Source organism: Cryptomeria japonica, chromosome 2 (genome assembly GCF_030272615.1).
Source record: "Cryptomeria japonica chromosome 2, Sugi_1.0, whole genome shotgun sequence".
Lineage (NCBI taxonomy): Eukaryota > Viridiplantae > Streptophyta > Pinopsida > Cupressales > Cupressaceae > Cryptomeria > Cryptomeria japonica.
Window position 1 is genome coordinate 344,276,344 of NC_081406.1, and position 18,139 is coordinate 344,294,482.

The 18,139-nt window shown below is 35.4% G+C and overlaps 1 protein-coding gene across 1 annotated transcript; it reads right to left on the reverse strand.

Moving 5' to 3' along the window:
- Positions 1 to 455: 455 nt before the first annotated feature.
- On the reverse strand, positions 456 to 16,915 carry LOC131065232 (H/ACA ribonucleoprotein complex subunit 3-like protein). The gene is made up of 4 exons (XM_059216648.1): positions 16,641 to 16,915; positions 5,809 to 5,880; positions 929 to 971; positions 456 to 831 (listed from the first exon to the last, which is right to left on the reverse strand). The coding sequence occupies exons 2-4, from the start codon at positions 5,860 to 5,862 to the stop codon at positions 734 to 736; spliced, it is 195 nt and encodes a 64-aa protein (XP_059072631.1). The 5' UTR covers positions 5,863 to 5,880; positions 16,641 to 16,915; the 3' UTR covers positions 456 to 733.
- Positions 16,916 to 18,139: the final 1,224 nt, after the last annotated feature.

Below are 18,139 nucleotides of genomic sequence, written 5' to 3' on the forward strand. Positions count from 1 at the left end.
TAACTGATAGAATCAAACCAAAAGGAAATTATGATTGGCAAGCATAACGTGCGATTAAGCATATTTTTTTCTCAAAAAGATTGTCACCACTGTATTCACGGTATCGACCTGCACTTACAATTTAAATAGAGATACCAGGAATTCATACGATAATTTTTTTTACAAGAAAACTCTGCACTAAATTCTACATCTGGCTGAGTTGGAAAGATTATTACTGCTGTAGGCAAATTTAAAATTATTTTTCCATGTTCACACTTTGTCACGAACTAATTGTAATTTTTGGATTGCATATGACTAAGAAAGGCTAAAATTTCAAGAATTGCATCCATAGTGTAACAGATTGAATAAAATATGCATCCGACTGCCATACCATGTGTATCATCTCTATAACACTGGTCCTTTTCAAATTCGTGAAAGTATTCTACAACTAAATCAAAAGCACTAGGAAACTCATAAACATAAACTACTATCAGGATTCAGGATTTCGAATTTACTTAAGTAAAACGCAGCCACTAATAACAGTAAATTTATACATCAAAGGTGTTGCAGTGGGTCATTTAAATAATTAGACAATTACAGTGACATCGATAATTAGATGCAGTACTTAGAATATAAAATTTTAGTTCTGGTGTGGATCTCTTTAAAGTTCATTTCATCCCCTCCCCATATATTTACCAAAAAGAAACAGATTAATTTTTTTAATAATGACAAATCTAAAATTGAAGAGTGACTTTCAATATGTGACAGGAGGTTGTTGAGTTGGCAGCAAGGAAAAACGCTTCTTCAGCAAGATACGATGCCTTGAAAATTTGTCATCAGGGGAAAATCGGGCTGCGACATAAAACCACCTCCGTAAACAAACTTTTAATATGCAGAGTTACTAGACGATGCCTTGGAAAGATATAATTACATTACTAAAAACATTCACCTGGATGAGCAGATTGAGTAGGAGAGCCTTCAGGGGACTCTTTCTGCACAATGCACAATGTTCATGAAATAGCAAGTATTATGATTGCAAGCTATTGAATCAAAAATAAATAAAAATAAGAAATAAGCACAGCGGTCTAGAGGTTTGGCCCTTCAGCTGTTACCAATCCAGAGACGAGTGATCACTGCCAAAACATTAATTACACTTGAAATATAAGAATAGAAACACAAACTCAATTGCCTTACTTTGTCAGACTTCCAAGGGAGTACTTAATGAACCAAAAAAAAAAAATCCAGTGGACTTAAATCTTGTGCAATGGGTGAGAGGACGAGAGAGAGAGGAACAAAGTCCACCCACCCATATAGGGTCCCGCTACTGAATTTAAGGACATTACACAGATGACAAGAAACTAAAGAAAGAAAAAAAAAATAGGGGGAGGACTCACAGTCTGCGATGTCGCTCCGCAACGGTCCGCATGCTAGGGTTCCTGTGGGAGGGCATTTCTATGCCAGTTTTCCTTCTGGCCGAGGGTATGCCAACTGGGCATCTGTGGTGAAGAGGGGCTATGGCACTACCAGAAGCTTTGTTGCGCCGAAACATTCACAGAAGGATGGTTTTGAGGCGGATAGAAGACGGAAGGGTTTTGATGATATTGTTGATGGCGCTGCTCAGGGCGGTTTGGGGGGTCGATTCTGCTCTCGGCCTCCAGCAAAGTGCAAAGGGCCAACAGGGGTGGGAAATGGGGGCTTTCCACACCGGAGTGAATAGCACTTAACACATGGTGGTGTCTCAAGGCCACTTGGTGGGGATTTTTTGGAACCCTCTTCATCAGCTTTGGTGGCAATGGCCAAGCCGGTAAAGGTCTCTTTGACAGGTGAAATAGAGGAGGTTGAGCACAATGAGAGGGTTTTTGCAGGTCTAGGGCTTATTGGTCGATTTAGAGGACACTGGCCAAGTCTTGGTGATCTCCATAAATGGATCTCAGAACATTGGGAAACCATTATGGATGATTGTGTGCAGATTTACCCCCATGCCCGGGGTTTCTTTTTTGTTGTTTTTCAAACTGAAATGGATAGGAACAAAGTCCTGGGATGCTGTCAATGGTGTTGGAAGGACAGTCATCCGTTGATACTGAAACCTTGGCATCCGGCATTCAATCCTGATTCGGAGACTTTTGATTGCACCCCTATTTGGTTCAGGCTCCCAAATCTCCCATTGCAGTACTGGTTTGACTCCTGTTTTGAAGCCATTGGGAACTCTTTAGGTAAGTTTTTGATGACTGATGAAGGTTCTCTCAATTTGATGCATGCTACTTTTGCTCACTTATTGGTTGAAGTGGACTCCTCCAAGGATCTCCCTTCGGAGATTTCTATCTCAACTTCGAAAGGTAGCTGGTTACAGAGTGTGGACTACGAAGGGATTCCTTTTAGGTGCAGAAGGTGTTTTAAGACTGGTCACAATGCAGATTCATGTGATAGGCATAGAGTGAAGAGACCTGCTTCATGGTGGAAAGAGGTCAACCCCAATTTCTACACGGTGGAAAAGGAGGAGGTGAGCCTGATTTCCTCTCAAGTACCTCAGGCTCTGAGCGATGCGAAATCGAGAGGTAAGGATATGGCGCCAGAATCTAAAGGTGACTCGGGGTCAACAATGCAAGCTAAATTTGGGGGTTTAGCAGGTGTGGGGATTGATAGCGTTAATATAGTGAGACATGTGGACCAAGCAAATAATGAGCAAAGATGAGAGTTGAAGGATAAATCTGGTTCAAAGATGGTTACTGATGTGCATCATATCAGTCCGCAAAGCTTGGAGGAAAGGGGGAAAGAGGTTGTGGGAGTCTCCAATTTGAAGTTATTGGAAAATGCAAGAGAAGAAGGGTGGATTGAGGTTAAAAGGAAGAGGGATAGGAGAGCCAAGGATGACAGTATTAGGCTGATCCTTGACTCTCAGGAACTGGAGGAAGTTAAACAGCATTGCACACAATGACCTGTTAATGGGTTTTTTGTGGCTGTGGTTGTAGCCCCGCCTGGTTTGGGCCAGGTCAAAACCCGGTTTCTTAATAAAATAAACTACTATTACCGAGCAAAAAAAGAAAAAAAGAAACTAAAGAAAGAATGAAAGGCACAAAACCAAAACCATTGGGAATGTTAGTGCCAAAGAGATGAAAGATGCTAACGCACTAACTGAGATTGGCAAAGATTTTGGTGCGGGTAATGCTTCATAAACCACCTCTTTCTTACAATTGTTATCCATAAAGTAAAAGATTATTATTATTAATGTGGGACTAAATCTAATCTTAGGGATATGCCATGAGATTAAAATAGCTTGTGAGTTACCAAAAACATCATAGATAACCACAGGCTCGACAGAGTCCACAAGGGATGATAACGAAACTGCCAGCAATGCCTGGCCTAAAGTGAGGCAACTGCTAGTACATCAACAAACATATGATTTTGAAAAAATACAACTGATAAAATGCCCAAAAGGCCAAAGGAGGATCACAGTAAATCTAATGAAATCAGTCCTTGCAAACAGCAAGAGAAAAAACAATGATGGCATTCATTTGACCAGATGCAATATAAGGAAATTAACTTTGACATGAAATATAGATTAAGAAAGAGAGGTATACCTGCTCTTGTTAGTCATCTAACTTCACACATGCTTGACAAAATGCAGAGCTTAATCAAACCCAGACTAAAGTTAAAGGAAACTTTTAAAAAATAAGTGCAAGCATCATCCCAGCCCCACTAAGGGATCCAGGAGATTGATCACTCAGACCCTCTTTCTAAACTGCATCATATATGTAACAGCAATCATGTCATAAATGAAGTCTTCAGGTGGTCAGTCTAAATATCTAAATTGATTGGAACAACAATGATTAAAGAGCAGTTTTGTAACGTCCCCTTTTTAGCCCATTTTGTCATGGTCCCAAGGGCTAACCAGGACTTTGCAGGGATCGATGAAGGATTTGACCTAGGCAATTTCAGTTTCAGGCCAATCAGAGTTGATTTGACAGGTTTTCCAGGAACTTACTATTTATAGTAAGTCAGTTTGGGCTCAGAGACTGGTAAATTTCAAAGCATTTTTGGTCGACAATATTTTGGTGCATTTTATTCTTCACCTGGATTGCAAATTTAATGGATCATTAATTAATTGGGTGATAAATCAAAAGTTCCTAAGTTAAATTTAAATATTTAACTTAAGTGATTAATTAATGCTGAAGTCTAATGTTCAAGGGGAAAAATTAAAAGTACCCTTTCTTGGTGGAGACATAGGGGGATAATAATATTTTATTATATCATTCATTTATCCACATTCGCAGTGTCTTGGGAAATGAGCCCAATGAGAGATATAAATGAAAGCATTAAATGCAGTTTTGGATATCTTGGTATTTGTATTACTTGGAAATTGTGATGGAGATTTGTCTCAGGCTTTTGAAGACATCATCCTTCATTAGCAGCGCTTTCCACACCTGTGAAAGACCAGGCCTGGAAGGTTTTCTTAAAACCAAATTGATTGAAAGAAGTTTTGCAGCTGGAAATATGAACATGGCAGGTTAGGGAAGGTAAAGACATTTTAAAGCACGAATCTGGCAAGGATTAAATATATTTCCTCAGCCGTAGAACCTTGAAATGTTTAGTGTGAACAATTTTTGGCAAAAGGGAGATCGTAGGAGTGAGGAGGTTCTGGAAACTTAAATCACAGCGTAATCTTTTAAATCTGCTGGTCGTGGAAATTACTACTGTTGGTGTAGCTTGAGTTGGGCTTGACACACTCTACTTCACAACTGCTGGGCGTGTGTTCTTTCATTGGCTGGGCACTGGAAACTTCAGGGACTGGGCGTGATTATTGTTACAGCTGGGCGCGACTTTTCCCTTGGCTAAGTGAACTGTTATTAATTGGGACGAAAGTTACAGCTGGGCGTTAGAATACATTCTAGGCGTGGAGTATTGCTGCTGTCACATCCGCAAGGAAAGATTTCTGAGTTGAGGGGCGTGGTTTGCACATTCACTGGAGTCGTAGTGTGCTGGGAACTAAATATTCAGTTTGCTGCTGGAAGTTTGAATGGAGGGAAACTAATCTGGACGTTCCTGTGAGCTAGCAGCTTGGCGGGGTGAAAGGTTTGGAACAGTTCGAGTTGGTGTGACATTGTCAATTGAGCATGGAGACTTGTAACTTCCTTATCGGCATGTTAAGCCAGGTTCTTATTGTTTCATTCTGTGAATGCATGTTGTTTTTTGGAAATTAGTGGTGTTATTATTACTTGCAAATTGTATGCACTGTGTTAAAGACAGTGAAATCTGAAAGGGAAACTCAGTGATATATTTCATTGTAATTCTCAGTTGGTGTAGAAAGAAAGTATAAAATGCTCTTGTATGTCAATGCTTGGTTTGTATATTGGCATTTTTTATGTATGAAAACCATTCCTACACAAAAACGCACCAGGATCAACTAAACCACAGCATACACAGAAAAAGTTAAGTAAAAAACTTCAGTCGTTCTTTTCCTAGGTCAGGGCAGCATATTACAAGTTTGGTAACAATGGAAGGAAAGGCCTCCAGCAGGGTTTAAGCTCCACTGTCAGGATTCCTCAATGGCCACCCCAAACAGAATCGCTAAACTTTAAAAAGTTAGTATCTAGTCTACACCCAAAATTGATACTTACTAGTTACCTTAAACCATGAGATATCTGTTCATATTTTTATAAAGTACATCCACACAACCAACGAGCATTTTCAATCCTTCCAAAGCCCATTACAGCAACAGAGCTAACAACATATACTGTATAACTAGAAATGCAGAAAAAATATATTTGTTGAGGGTAATGGGAATTAAATTCATAGTTCAGAAATAATATTTACAAATAAATAACCAAGTACCTTCAAGGTGTAAACTTTTTCGCCATTTTCGTTGATGTAAGCCATGAGATACATGATTGCTATGTAAGTTTCCTGTCATACAAAAAAAAACACTTCAAGCTTTGTGATTCATAACCAAAGCTTTAATTACATTTACTTTACTATCTGTGATTTCCATAGACCTGTCAAACAAGAGCGAGATTGAAAGGGTTTATGAAAATTTCAGGAGTTCTTTCAAGATAAACTAGCACTTGCACCAAAAGGAGGTGAAATGGTTACCAGCAATTGCAATTTATATAGTATGTCCAATAAATTTGAAAGTCGCATTGGGTCAACTAGAAGCCAATAATAGTATAAAAGATCTTAAACAAATGTTTATTTACTTGCTAATTTGAGATAAAATCTCAAAATTAAAGAATTATATTTGAATAACTAGGGAATAGGGGTGCTAAGTGCAGCATAACTGTCATCTTTCATTCAAAATCAAATCATAATAAGTAATTAATCTTTTGTTTTTACAGCTTCTTTGCACACAATACATCCCACTGCTCAATCCTTTCAGTTGCAACGAAACCATATTTATATCATATTTATACCATTGAATTAGTGTGCCCAATTTATCATAAGAAAATGTCAGAAATCGGATCTTTACAATGAGAACATTCTGAAATTTTATGACATGAATGAACATAGTCAAATAAAAAGATGAGGTGGACTACTTCCAAAATGAAGTAAAGTGAAAATGAGCAACCAGTGGCAACAGGAACACAAAATTGGGCAAGAGATGAGGTGGATTTCCACATTGAAAGACCTTGATGAGAATGGAACATGTAACCCTACCAATGAACAAGAAATTCATCGACTTAATCACAAAATATTCAAATTTCAATGATAAGGTGTTGTATGAGATGACAAGCCTTAGATCATTTAGCTCATGTTTATTCATATCACACCATTCAATCAATAGAGCTTTGCATCAATATCTACAATCACAAGGAAAAATACATAAGTTTAGAGAGGAGGGTTATGGGATTCCCTTATATTTGAGAGCAGAATTGGTAAACTCGTTGAATTGTAAAAACACCACCTACTCGGTCATTGAATTGTTGTTTAACGTAATTATTGTTCCAAAGTCTGCTCATTTTTTCTCATTGACATCATTGAATGCCCATTTTGCTCGAGGAAATACCTCTTTTTAAGTGCACATCATTTTCTCCCAAATCCAAATAGAATTGGGTATCAAAATTTATTCACAACTTGCTTTCTTATATTGCAATTGTGATTCAAAATGATGGGAGCAAAAGTTTTGATGGCCACTGTTGCAGCAGTCATGTCTACCGCCTTGGATTTTTTGGCCCAAACACAAGGCATTCGAGTTCAGATCAGTGCTTTCTCCTCAGCAAGGGTGAGTCTGCAGCTGGATTTTTTATGGAGGTCTTTTAAGCAATCAATTCTGTGCAGTTTTGAAATTAGTATTTTGGTTGGATGATTTTAAATTAGGCCTATGCATTGCAGGGATAAATAGACAATTTGGAGAGACACCGATGTGAAAAATTGCAGTGCAGACCACGAAACAAAAATAAGTTCACACCAAAGTTTGATGGGCTTTGCTTCATTAAAACTCTCGTTACTGCTCACAGATAGGGTTCCTAGAGTTTCAAAGGGATCTTGTTTTGTTTTTGGTTTCATGGTGACAGTTCTTATAGGATTTGGATTCGGAGTTTGGCAAGGCGTCTGGATGAGAAAGTTAGGGATGAATTTCTATCTCCAATATGATATATGTGAGTAATATGCTACCATTCTTAATTCTTTGCTCCATTTTTAAAAGAAAGCAGATGAAGAGTTTGCATTTGGTGATCAAATTTGAGTATGTATTAATATTGCTAGAGAGGTTGGGCAAGACAACAACGGTAGTTGTAATGGAAACTCAAAGATTTATGAGAAAGCTTTGCATTGTGTTATGAGACAATTTTATGTGTTTGGGTGTTGGTTTAATGAATTGTTCTATTATTTTTGAATTAATCTCCAATAATGACTAAATTATTTTGATTTCCTCTGTTTTTAAATACTGACATTCATTGACAGAGTTATATATGCATGAGTACAGTAAACCTGCAAACCTCACTCCAGCTATACAACAAGGCAAGATCCAGGGCCCATGCCAACATTTTGGTTGAATTTTATTGTGCATGGAATTGAGTCAGAAGGTTAATTTTTGGATCTTTTTTTTTGTCTAACATATGTACTAGTTCAGTTTTTTCATGGTTTTCTGTTGATCAGGTATGCATATTGTAGTTTGGTTTAATTGGCTCTAGAAGTGACTTTCCTTCCGACTTTCTTCATAGCTTTCTTAGTTATCCAGGTATCTATCATCAATTTGCATTTATTAGGATACTGGATTCAAAGCTGACCCTACTAAGATGCTTGAATTTAATTCTCTAGCATAATTCTCTAGCATGTTTGTACACCTGTTGCCGAAGGCTTGGTAATCTGAATGATTTAATATTGCATCTGTTTTTCTAACTGTAGAACCCAATTTATTTTACATGTGCATACAATCTGTAAAGATGGTTTATTTTATACTATGAAGAATTTGCGAGAATTTAAAATTAAAATATTTGTGAATATGAATCTACATCAAAAGTCCAGTCCTTGGCTTTCAGTAAAGGGTAAACCCACTTCCAAAGAAAAGAAATGTGTACCTTACAATCTGGAATAAGACATACATAAGCAACATACTGCCAGATCAGAGGGTTTGTCATACTATTCAAGGATGGCAATAAGGTTTGTCCTACACTATTCCACATTAACTAGATTATTGGTATTGAGGTGTCAAAGGTTCAGCATATGCAGTTGCAGGAGAAAATTGATTATGCTTCAAGTTTTAGACAATCCGAAATATAAGATTTTACATACTGTGAGATCAGAGGGTTTATCATACTATTCAGCGATGGCGGAATAATTGGTATTGAGGTGACAAAGATTCGGCGTATGCAGTTGCAGGAGAATATTGATTATGCTTCAACTTTTAGATAATCCGAAATATAAGATTTTACTAACACAAAATTGTAGTGGATAATGGTCTGGTTCAAAATTCAAATTAATTTGTTGAGTTTCCTTTAAATGCATTTGTTTCTAGAGATTTTGAAAATGAGTGCTAGATTAATCTGTGTTTTTTTTTCATGAATGCATAAAAAGCATTTCCTTTATATGATATTGACAAGATGAGAAAAGTGTAAATAGAATTCAATTACATCAGGAAGTTTTAAAAAAAATTGGAGAATTGGTTTGTGGGCGAGATTATAAGAGTTAGATTGAGCTAAGCTAGTCTGCACTAACCAACATAGAAAATATCTACTTCCACTGTAGAAGAGTATCTAAAAAATTAAAGATTTCTCTTAGAAAAGAGACTGCTTAAAATTACCAAGCATTAATTGCAAGCTTAAAACAAAAGAAATAAAAATTTGAGTTATCTGAATTTCACTTTTTATTATTCCATCCTGCTAATGTTTGCCTGATTTTTTATCTTTGCAACCCAGGATTCTATTCTTTGTAATCTTGTGGCCTTAGATCTTGTTTGCAGCCTTGCATGGAATTGTAATAAAGTGACTATCTGAATTTTAGTTTTTATTAGTTCTAGCCTGTTAATGCTTGCCTGAGTTTTGTTTGGATTTTTATTCGTTGCAGTCCAAGGATCTGTTGCTTAGTGATTTTGTCTCTGTGATTTTGTTTGAAATTTTCATCCTTAGTAGAGATATTTACTTTAAATTTTTAAGTACAACATTATGTTATGAAATAGTGTACATGTAAGTATAAAATTATATTTGATTAGAAATAATATTTAAATATGTTATAGAATATATATAGAAATTAATAAAAGAGACATCTATAATAATTTGTGATTCATACTGCTTTTGATGAATACTGCCTATAACAAAATATACAACCACTGTTTTTTTTTTGGTTACAAAATATACAACCACTGTTTTTTTTTGGTTTGTCTACAATCTGCCAAACTGGTCTTACCTGACATTAACTGGATTCTTTCAATGAGAATTAAAAACCAATCTCCCTACAGCTGCTGCTTCAATCTATTCACAATGAATGAAGGAAAAGTAGATCCCAAAACATTGGGGTTTAAGGCCTTGCAGGCTCAATAATCCACCACCCATTGTAACAAATCCCACTTTTTTAAGAACAACAAATAGTTCACAAAAACATGTACTCTTCAGCACTACCTCCTGCTCTCACATATCAATGCAAACATAAACTAGCCAACTGAAAGATGAACAAAAACAATCCTTATACCAGTAATAATCTGAGCCATGAAACTAAAAAGCATACGTTCAAAACTCATTTATGAGCATCAAGGTAATCTATCAAGCCCTCAGATTTAGCAGCCACTTTATAAAATCCTATACACACTTCAGAAATACCTCCTGTTCTTGCATTTCATGAAAATTTGGACTATCCTGTTGTTTGTAATTAGGGCTGGCGGATTCCAATTGCCTTGGGCAACATTGGAATCCGCCCTCCTTCATATAGGGCCAGGCCCAATACCTCTCGGCCCTCACCTAAAGAGACTTCCACGCTTCACTCAACTCAACACGCCTCCTTGATAGGGCCGACCCTATCAATTAGAAAGGAATCAATAATTAATTGTTTAATGGTAAAGGAGGCCGACATGTTTGAGAAGCGATATGTCTCCTATAAATGCAGCACATACTTCTCATTATTACAATCGAGTCTTTTCAAGCTGATGAAATAATATTCGGTGAAGAACGAATTTTATACTAAGGCATTTGGAATAGCAAACTCTCTAGATAGTGGCAGTAGACAGCGAACTTCATTAGGTTGCAGCAGATCCCAAACAGTAGACAGCGAACTTCATTAGGTTGCAGAAGATCCAAATTGAAGGCAGTGAACTCCTATCCTAAATAGGAGAGAGCGAACTCAACCAAACAGCAGCAGATCCAAACTGAAGGCAGCGAACTCCACAAGAGGCAGCAGACCATCTCCAAAATATAGAAGACTTCATTAAAGGACTGTGATCAGATGAGGAGGACTGCAAACTGATTGAGGAGTATTCCATCTCTTCCACATAGTGGCTGCAACTCCAGATAAGTGTGTAATGTTCAGTTGAATTCTAAATCATAAATCAGATCTGAGGATCCTTTGGCTGGGTTTTTCCTCCTAGGAGGTTTTCCCAGGGTAACTGTGCATTGTCTTTAGTATTTCATTTCCTTTATTATGCTTAAACAATAAATTAATTAACCTAATTCTAATTTTCTGAGTTTTATTCAATCTGAAAGTACTAAAATTAACATATCCAAATGAAAAATTCCTCATAAGAGTGACGAAATGACAATAAAACAGAACAAATAATATCTTTTCACTGCTGGTAGATTGGATTGCTATCTCTGCAATACAGAATCAAGATCAATCTAATTCAGTATCAGTCGGTCAGATTGCAATCTTTGCAATTAATACAGAGATAGTTATTTATATCCACCTTTGCCAGTGCCCTAACTCCTACCAACTCCAACACCACCTATAATTGTTGTTAAATACATTTCAAATCTAGCTATTCTGGAACAGATGTTTTGCACTGCACGACAAATTCTCTGTTATTGGACTCAATCTTATACATGAGACTCAGCAAGGCATTGATGAGGATCAGTGTTTAATGGCAGCAAACCATCAAAAGAAGAATGGAAACGTGAGAGCAAATTTCTGCACAAGGGATCTTCTAAATTTCCATGTTTCAACATTCAATTTCAAAGTGCAGATGTTTCTTAATACTTATTCATAACGTATAAAATGCTTAAGTTGTGTTTGAATTTGTTTGCAGACTGAACAGTGTAATACCATGGTACAATGGAGGCATGTAATATTCTTCTCCTTACATGCAATTCCCTCCATTAGTTTATATTTTTTAATATCTTCTGCATTTAAAAATAAATTTAACTACCTCACAGCACTGAAAAGGCCATTACAGGCCCTTTAATTGACCTACACTATGTTTCAATATCAAAATGCAGAAGTGCATTATGTATATTCATTATATGTTGTTTGCTTTAACTATGTTTCCTATTGAACCTCTTTGCAAACTGGAAAGTGCAATGCCACCAAATAATGGAGACGGTGCAACATCATCTCCAGGCATGCATTTCCTTCCATTATTTTACATTTATTGATATATTTTGTTGTAAGATAATAAACTGTGTTCGAAGTAAAGGAAAAAGGATTGACTAAAGATGGTCAAGCTCATCTCGTAGCACGCTTGTTAGTCTTCTTGTAAAAGATAGAAACTCTACTCATACCTCTTATTTGAGATTGTGATGTAAATCAGTTGAGTGTAGAGTCTGTAGACAGATGAAACAAGACAGAATACAGAAGAAAAAAAGATGCCAGCAGCTTCAAAAAGATAAAAAGTTTTAAGAATGTTTGCTGGATGTTCTAAAGTCTGAAAATGCTGCCAGTGCAGGCTAATTCATGCAGCAATGTGTAGAAGGAAAATGTTCTTTAAAAAACAAATATCAATCTATTTTCAAATAGTTTTCAAAAGGTTAAAAAACAATGAAAATATCATTTTCAACATCTGGCCCATTGGATATTACCTGGCACCTAAGTCACCGGGTTCGCCGAATTTCAAGGTTGGAGTTCGAAATTCGGCGAACATTTAAGAAATATATAGAATTCATTAAAATTCGTTGCCAAATTCATATGGAACACTTTGAAATAGGTTTTTTGACAACAGAATTCCTCCTCCTCGCGGCTAGGGCACAATATATGTCTGCAAGGCATGACAACAGAACGGTGGGTGAGAGGAGTGTTTTGCGCGAGGAGCTTCGCCACCATGGGATCACAAGCGTTAAGCATGCCGTCGAATAGAAACCTGCAAATCTGAGCTAAGTCGACCACGACAGCCACAAACCTTGCGATTTTCTCCATACATCATTGCACTCTTTTGGTGTCTCCTTATCCCTTGCTGTCTTCTTGAAGTCATGATGATCCTCTACGGGCCGTCGCGATTTCATCTGCAGTTTTTAAAATTTCTTATATACAGTTATTTTAAAGCTTTTCTATAGTTTAAATTTTTTTAAAACCTATATTTTATATTTTAATAATTTACATTCATTAAAAAATATATATTATTTTATTTATATTAACATTTAAAATATTTAAATTTAATATTATTTTACTTATTGTTTTAATATTAATATCTAATAATTAAATATTTAAATTACATAAGGCGAATTTAATTCGAATTTTATAAATTTCGAATTTTTTCCTTGTCGAACTTCATTCGAATTTTAAAGCTGTCGAACTTCGAATTCGAATTCGAACCTGGTGACTTAGCCTGGCACTATTAAACATTAACACCTTCAAAATTATACATGCATTTGATAAGTTGATGTTGAAACTTAGGGGGCCTGTGAAAAAACCTTAACTGCAAGGTTTGGTTGGTAGTGAAATCCATGAATAATAGCAATAATAATAGTTAGCTTGCATTCTCCTTCTCACCTCATTCAGCAGTACTGGCACTATTAAACATTAACACCTTCAAAATCATATACACATCCGTTGGCTATATTCTTAGAAGTTGATGTTGAAACTGTTGGATTAGTTACCATTTATGTCAAAGTCATGCCAAGAAGGGTTTTGTTGTCTAAGCATATTATCATTAATGTATGGAGGAGATTGTTAGGTGTACTGAAGATTGCTGGTAAGCTTATCATGTAAACAAAGATGTCACGAATGTCAAATATTATTATCATTGATGTATGGAGGAGATTGTTAGAAGGTGTACTGAAGATTGCTGGTAAGCTTACTATGTAAACAAAGACGTCATGAATGTCAAATATTGTTATTAATGTCAGATGAGGGAATATTATCTGTCCAAGTCTAAACAGGTCTACTCACTTGATGAAGTTTATGCTCACAAAGTTTTTGCTAGACATTTGAAGATCTCAATGAGGCCATAGATATGTCCAATACGAAGTAACGAAAGGCGTGAAGGGTATATTATGAAAAGCAGAGATTGTATTATGAAAAGCATATATTATATTATGAAGAGCAGAAATAATATTATGAAACGCATGAATTAAATATATTAATATGCAGCTATATAAGACAAAATTTCTCATTCAAATTTGTCTTAATCAAAATGAAGAATAAAGAATTTATAAAAGAACAGAAGTTATGTAAGACAAAATTTGTCTCATTCAAATTTGTCTTATTCAAAAAGAAGGCAATTTATAATAGACAGAAGTTATATAAGATTCAAATTTGTCTTATTCAAAATGGAGAAGGGTGCAACTTCATAAGTGAATAGGGTGCGAATTCATAAGTGAAAAAGAATATACTATTTTTGTTAATCACCCAAGTATAAAGTGAGAAATAGCAGTGATTAATTGTGTATGTGTGGTCTTCGCTTAAAAATCAAATGGATGCAGCAATTATCTTGTGAATTAAAGGCAGCGATTGTTCTTATTTACAAAGGGCTGCGATCTGTCTTGAAAAGTCAGAAATTAATTATGATTATTTAAAAGGTCATAACCTTTTGAAAGGTTGCATCTATTTAAATAAGAGATGCATCTACTCATGTAAAGGTACAAAGATATAAAAGTAGAGTATAGTGCAAGAAAAATAAGTGTGTAAGTAGTAAAAATAAAAAGATATATCTATAAGACACACTAAGATCAGCATATGAGGGTTTAAGAGGCAGAATATAAAAGGCTATGCAGATTAGAGAAGAATATGCTGATATAGAAGAAGATCTTGCAAAGATATAGAAGAGGATCTTGCAGAGATATAGAAGAAAATTATACATATATTGAGGAGAGTGTTAATGTTTATATAGAAGAAGATTATACATATAGAGAGAGGAGAGTGTTAATGTTGATATAAAGAAGAAGATCTTGCAGAGGTAGAGAAGAAGACTGGGCAGATATAGACAGAGATTTATGACAGATCTAGAAGAGTAAAGGCAGACTTGAAGATGTAATAAAATCATTGAGAGGCAGCTTTGTATGTGAAGATATGAAGAATTAAAAATTGAATTGTCCATCATCCATTGAAGAAGCAACATAGAAGATAGAACTTTGATTTGGAAGTTGGTGCTTCCTATAGGAAAAATTGGTGTCTCTTGGTTAGTTGTGGGGGTTGGTTCCTCTAGTAGGTGCCCACGAATTGAGGGGATTTGTGTTTGTGACTAGGTAGCTGTTGGAAAGTGAATAAAACACAACAAAACAATGATCCAACCGTGTACAAATTCCAAAAAATAAACTCACTGAAACCATGGCAAGTGACTTACCTCAAGATTTTGCTTCATAATTGATTTCAAATTCATAAATATCGATTCTTTATAAACATTTTCAATTCTCATATAATCTTATTCATCCCAAATCTTATCAAGTTCTAAGAATCAATCATTTCTCATAATCCTTAGAGCACACATTTATTATGACAATTTTATTATTTTAATTTTCATATTTAATTCAATATGCACTGTCAATCCAAACAACTCTATCATCTAATATTCAAAGTATTTTATTTTTTTGTAAACCACACTTCACATGGAAACAAGTAAAAGAAACAACACAACTCATTCATAGCAAAACACATTCCTGTTAGTATTTGAGAAAAAAATGAGAAATATCTTTTTGGAGTAAACATTCTTAGCTATTTTGAATCATATTTTGATATAAATTTGACAGTCAATCCTGCCTCTCAGGTATATTTTTCCTGAACACATATTATATAGAATATATATAATTATCTTGGCTCTGTACCACATAATCTAGACTTTCTGCAATTTTCATTAAAAAAATTCCTGAACACAATTGTAAGAGTAAATATAATCCTTTACAAATTTTCAGTCTACCCAAAATCTAGAATTCAAAAATTTTGATTAAATCTTGGGGTAAAATTGCATACTACCGCCAGTGAGCCATCAAATTTAACCCTGATTCGTTATGAAGGCAACAAAACATGAAGAGTTTAAATGAGAGCATATCGAATATCATAAATAACCACCGTAATTCTAAGAAACCAGTTGGCCATTCCCAAAGTTCAAAAGATTGCATTCGATGATGGCGAGAGCAATACAAGTACACAACTTTTTGTCTATAATCATGAAACCATAACCCTAAATTATAATTTATCATCCATCCTTGTTTACAGTAATACAGAGAAGTTCCTTGCAAACGGATGAAAAATAAAAGATACAGGAAAACGACGAGTTAAGGTCAATTTTTAAAAAAATTAAGGAAGCGCCGGAACCGGGTCATTTTCAATCAACTCAGGTTACTGCTGAAAAAAGCTCGTACTCCCTAATGGAAGCACTGCGAGAAACTGGACAAACAGGATAGGACCTAGATCAGTCCACATACCAATAGACGACTGCTAAGAACCACCTAAGAGCTACCCAAGCAAACCACCGATCGACCCGTCACCGCGTTAGCTACTTTGGTAAACCAGAAGATTTTTTTTCAAATTATACGGACCAAAACCAATCTCCCTATAGATGATGATATTTGCAGTAAACAAATGGTCGATTTGCAAATATCGGGAATTTAGGGCTACTCTTTTCTTGAACTCGAGACAACGATTTTGCAGCCTTTTAAACGTTTGCGGGTTAAAGTTTGTTTTCACGCGTGTGGCGAGGAATGTTTCAACTGCTTGAAAGTTGTTTTTCCTGGCGTGAGACAACTTTCCTAGAACCAATGCTTGCTTCTAACAGATAATAACAGATTTGTTTTAATGAAGTAAAACACAACAAGAAAAGGATCCATCCACCTACAGATTATAAACAATGAAATTCACAGAAACCATAGCAAGTGACTCACCTCAAGACTCTGAACAAATTGTGTCGTCTGTCAACGATGCCGATGAGAACAAATGAGCAGTGTTTGCAGAAAAAAAATTACGAAACCCTACCACAGCAAAACGTTTCTAAAATGAGGCAAACCAAAACCAATCTTCCTACAGTTGCTACTTCAATCTATTAAGTAAACAAAAAATGTATGTGGGAAAACGGGGGATTTTAAAGGGGTTTTAAGCCAGTTAGGGAAATATCAGGGTTTTATCAGGGTTTTAGGCTACTTAGGGTAAGGTTTTGGGGTTTCTTAATAGAATATTTTAAAGTTTGCTGGTTTTATAAAACAAAATTAGTAGTGTAGTTTAATTTAAAAGTTTAGGGAAGTTTTTGGTTTTGTAAATAAGAAATTAATAAATAAATATTATTTTTTTCTATTTTCTTTTAGATGATAATCTAATATTTTATATGATTGACAAATAGCAAAAATTTTCTTAAGTTGGTAGGACAATTTCTAAGGGCAGGTCTTCATGTGGTTGCGTAGCTTAGTTGTCAAATTTTGCTACTTATGAAATAAGCAATCATCTTAAATTACATTATTAAAAGAAAATCTTTAATGCTAATTGGTCACATAAATTTGGAAAAAAATTAGAAACAAATAAAAAAGAGGGAAAAAAATTTGGAGAGCCACATGTCAATCTTCTCAATAAGCAGTTGTTGCTTATTTCCAACCCCCCCTTTTTTTCAAAACTTATTTTTAAGTTTTAAGCAAGTGTTGCTCCACTTAAATAGGAAAATATTTCAATTTATCCTTTCCTCTTAATTAAAAATTTGCATGGGAACACTTTAGCTGCTTAATTCTAAGCAAAAATTGCACTTAAGCAGCCACATGGGACATGGGCCCCACAACAAAAACTAACTAAATAGTTATGATAACAAAATAAACCATAAATTATATAGTCTTAAGGGAAAATGCCATGGCACGTAGGGTAGCCAAAAAACTAGCATAGACTAAAAACATAGAAAAACTAGAAATTTTTCTTAGGGACCAAAATGATGTCCCAGCTATTCTAAAGATCAATCATGGCCTCTTTCTACCTAGTCGTAGCCTACTTGCCATCTTTCTGACTCGAATTCTTAGCATCTCCAGTCTGGTCACTCCTCTTGAGATGTTTCTTGATCTTGGACTGACCTATCGAGATGCCCATAATTGCCTGTCTTTTTTGCTTCGTGAGTCATCCTACTCCATGAAAATAGATCGCAAAGCCCCCTTGAGACCTTACCATTAGATTCTTGAGATCAAGAAGAGATTATACACGGGAGGCGACTGAAAATATTTGATTCGAAGATGTGACAAGATTTTTATAGCCTTTTAAACTTAAATATTAAATGCAAGTCAAAATTTATTTGCAAACATGAGACGAGGAATATTTCAACAATGAGAAATTATTTTCAAGCATGAGAAATACTAAATTTTGGTAGGTAATGCCAACACAATATAACATATCGACTAATTAAGGTTGTTTTATA